The following is a 3,885-nucleotide window of genomic DNA, read 5'->3' as shown; positions in this document are numbered from 1 at the left end:
TGTGTGTGTGTGTGTGTGTGTGTGTGTGTAACTGTAACTGTAACTATAGCCATGACATGTGCCCTTAGTTCTTCATGACTGCTGCCGCACACCTGCATTTTTTTTGTTGCTTTGTTTAAAACAGATATTAACATACATCATAATGTGTGACTAGATAAATGTTTTTATAATGTGTTTAACTTTAGAGTGGTGCAGTGAAGGCACTGCTGAGCTGTGAGGATAATGAGGGCTGCACCCCACTCCACTACGCTTGCAGACTGGGTATCCATGACTCAGTGAAGAACATGCTGGGCCTCTCGGGGCAGGTCGGCCTCTCATGCAAGTCGAAGGACAAGAAGTCTGCCTTGCACTTTGCTGCTCAGTGAGTTCGATTTGTCCCCGAGAGTATGACTTTCCATAACATCAAACTAAGCAGTACTAATTTGACCGGATTTTCCCTCAAAGTTGTTCCAAATTTGCAAATTTGATCAAAGAAGTGCAAGAAATGTCATTGCCTTTGACATTGACTTTTTGTGAGATGCAGTTTATATACTCTTTTCTTTTTGTATTGTTTCTGTTATGTTATATTAAAGCTACTGTACAACATTCAGTTAGCAGAAATTCTGCACAGTCTGGAGCAATTACTCTCTACACAACGTAGGAATAGCTTTTTTTCTACAGTGGGAAGAAAAGGTAGCCACACATCTTCCTTGTCTTAAAATCCCAGTGGTTACTCTGTAACAAGTGTTATGTATTGATCAATGATACCACAAGAGTATAAAACATTCATCAAAAATGGCTCTTCAGAGGACTTTGACTTACGATCTTCCTAAAGCCAATACTTTTATCTCTGTAATTGAACAATGGTGGTCAGATGAAAAATGAACAATGTGCTTACATTTAAAACTGTCTCCTCACTGCTCAGTTGTTTTAATCAATTTCTGTGCTCAGAAGCCTTTTGATGATTAATTGCCATGACATACGTACAGTATTATACAGTGACCCAAATTAACTGTCACAGGGATAGAATTCAAATAGCAAGGCATGTGTAAAGAAATGTCATTAGTAGTGTGAAGTGAGTGGACATTTAACAGTATTATTGATTTTTTTTGTATCATGGTCACCTATTTCATTAGAGCTAAAGAGCAAATGAAGGCCATGCTATGATATCATACTTTACCTATTATGGACACCTCATTCGCTTTCGTCACCAGTCCCACTGCACCGACACAAAGTGCTGCTGACCTTCTTAAAAGGTTCAGAGACAAAGAAAGATCATACTGTAGCTAGCCAATATGTCACTTTTGTTTATGTCCTCTTGCGGACCACAGCACATTAGCAGCATTAGTCATTAACATGTCCAAACATTTTTTTCTTTACCTATATTTTACCTACAGGTTGATGCCCTGTAACAGCAATTTTAAAGTGTCTTTGAGCAAAATACACAATCGCTAAGACGAACTGGGCTGTAACTGCCCCTGGACCTCTGTGCTGTGGGCCCCGCACAGAAAGCATTTTTATTTCAGAGATCAATAGATCAGAGCAGTAAAAACCTACTACTTTGCCCTTTCCCTCTCTTCTTTAAGGTTTGGGCGCTTAAATACATGCAAGCGATTACTGGAGACCATTACAGACTCTCGTCTGCTAAATGAAGGGGACGAGCGAGGCCTGACACCGCTGCATTTGGCTTCAAAAGAGGGGCACACCAAGGTGGTGCAGCTGTTGCTGCGCAAAGGAGCTCTCTTTCACAGGTAGGGTTGCAACCGCATGAGATTCTCATGGTACGATAAACATCTAAGAATATTAGTAGTATAACAGTAAAGTAAATATAAGTAGTAGTAGTAGTAGTATCAGTTACAAAGACCCTTAAAGGAATGATGAGAGGTTTTTCTTCCTTTTAAAAATAAGTTATTTTCAATACCATAGATAAGCAAATGTACATGGTATGATAACCATCAATTTTTATACCACAGTATACAGTGAAACCGGTATATCGCTGCGATCCTGTTCACAGATAAACACGTGCATACAGAGGAAAACATGCACAAAGATGATAAAGTACACATAGCGTAAATGCAGTTCAGCTATCCACAAAAATCTTCAGTTACCAATTCCAGTTAGTTATTTTGGCATGTCTTGTTCATAGCGATTTAAAAAGTCAAAACTCCAGCAACACTAGTATAAAGAACAGGACTGTTGTCAATAAGTTTGTTGCTGGATCGTCGACCTCTTCAGACATTTTATCTTCTCCATCCCCCTTTAGAAGTAGGCAAAGTTGTGGCAGATATCCTTACTCTGCTTCTTGTTTACAGTGATTACAAGGGTTGGACGTGTCTGCACCATGCCGCATCTGCAGGATACACACAAACTATGGACATTCTCCTGTCAGCCAATCTCAAGTTACTGGATAAAACGGATGAGGATGGGGTATGAATTTATATTATTCCAACAGGTTCAACTTTATTCAAATCAGTAATTTATTTCCCGCTTATTTGTGGTGATAATATTGAGGCTTATATTTGTTTGTTTGTAAAAAAAATCTGCATATCCAGTTGTTTTCCAAACGTTGCCTCACTAATGACTATAAGTAGCAGTGAATGCATCAGAAATCACTGTTCTATGATAAATGCAGAGTACTGTCTTTTGTTGTGTGCCAGAATACTGCACTCCACATCGCAGCAAGAGAAGGACATGTGGCTGCAGTCAGGCTCCTGCTGGCTCAGGGTGCAGCGCTCACCTTAAACAAGAATGACACGTCATTCCTTCAAGAAGCTCTGCAAAATGGGAGAAAAGATGTTGTCAATAATGTAATTGACAGTCACAGGTTTGTTAATGATACAATACAAGGGTCCGTTTTGATGAGAAAAAAGTAAAAGGCTAAGCTCAAAACTGCTTTTATACTAAAAGTGTTTTATGTGCTGCATTTTTCTTTCAGATTATTTCTGACAACTACCACTGGGAAGCACTAAAGTTCAAAATCTTTAAATTCTACACATTGTTGTGAATTTAACATTCATTTGTGTTTTCTTCTTCCAGATCTGCTGAGGCTTTGAGCCTGTTTACACCCGGGTCTGGCCAGCGAAGTCCCATACTGGACATGATTGAGTTTCTGCCTGAGACCTACAAGGTTTGCCTTTGGCAAAGAAAAAAGAAGTCCTCATAACTTGTTTCTTTCTGCAGTTTGCTATTCATTTTTTGTAAGAACATGTAAAGCCCTTGGTTTCTCTGTCACTGTGTTTTTCTACTTTCTTCCACAGCACCTATTGGACCGCTGTGTGAGGGAATCTGATGATGATCACAACTGTCCTGACTATCATGTAACCCACATACAAGTTGCACAATAAAAACATCACAACAACCTATATTGTATAAAGAATAGGCTAGGCAAAAAAAACGGATTGAAACAATTGTTCATGTTTTGCAGATTGAATACAATTTCTCGTGGCTCCAAGCTCCCCTTGAATCGAGGAAGGTAACTGACAAGACCTTGAGGGTTCAGCCACTAGCTGCACTCAATGTAAGCAACTTTTATTCATTCTCAAATACAGTGTTGATGCAGCAGAATCCAAATGATCTACTCCCCCCTGACTGATAATTACCAAAATTCTGTTAAAGTCACGCATCGCTCTCTGATGAAGCTCTGTAGGCCCTCACCTTCATGTATCCACAGGCTCACATCTTGCACATGTAGGCTCATCCTTAAAGGGTCAGTCAGTTCATCCATAAGGGACAGTGGTGACTTTATTCTCAGTGGCTACAATAGCCAAACTTTGTTGCTTTGTCAGGTTTCTTTAGATTTTCTCTATCGGCTATGATGGCACCATGCAAATTTGCCAGATCGGGTAGCGAACCTGTAGTTCGAATGAGACACTGGCAATGGAAAATTCCGCTTCCAACCTGTAGGGG

General features: G+C 39.8%; 1 protein-coding gene across 3 annotated transcripts in view; it reads left to right on the top strand.

Annotated features, from left to right (window-relative positions):
• trpa1b (transient receptor potential cation channel, subfamily A, member 1b) overlaps positions 1-3,885 on the top strand; it is a 19,242-nt gene that overhangs the window by 9,474 nt on the left and 5,883 nt on the right. For all 3 annotated transcript variants that reach the window (XM_032504250.1, XM_032504248.1, XM_032504251.1), the window contains exons 12-18: positions 186-361; positions 1,566-1,730; positions 2,292-2,406; positions 2,637-2,803; positions 3,016-3,106; positions 3,237-3,296; positions 3,404-3,496. In XM_032504250.1, the coding sequence (XP_032360141.1) occupies positions 186-361; positions 1,566-1,730; positions 2,292-2,406; positions 2,637-2,803; positions 3,016-3,106; positions 3,237-3,296; positions 3,404-3,496 (867 nt within the window). The remainder of the gene's footprint in view (positions 1-185; positions 362-1,565; positions 1,731-2,291; positions 2,407-2,636; positions 2,804-3,015; positions 3,107-3,236; positions 3,297-3,403; positions 3,497-3,885) is intronic.

The sequence above is a fragment of the Etheostoma spectabile genome, chromosome 22 (assembly GCF_008692095.1).
Source record: "Etheostoma spectabile isolate EspeVRDwgs_2016 chromosome 22, UIUC_Espe_1.0, whole genome shotgun sequence".
Classification (NCBI taxonomy): Eukaryota; Metazoa; Chordata; class Actinopteri; order Perciformes; family Percidae; genus Etheostoma; species Etheostoma spectabile.
Note: the sequence above shows the minus strand (reverse complement) of the source record. Positions and strands in the feature narration are given on the sequence as shown.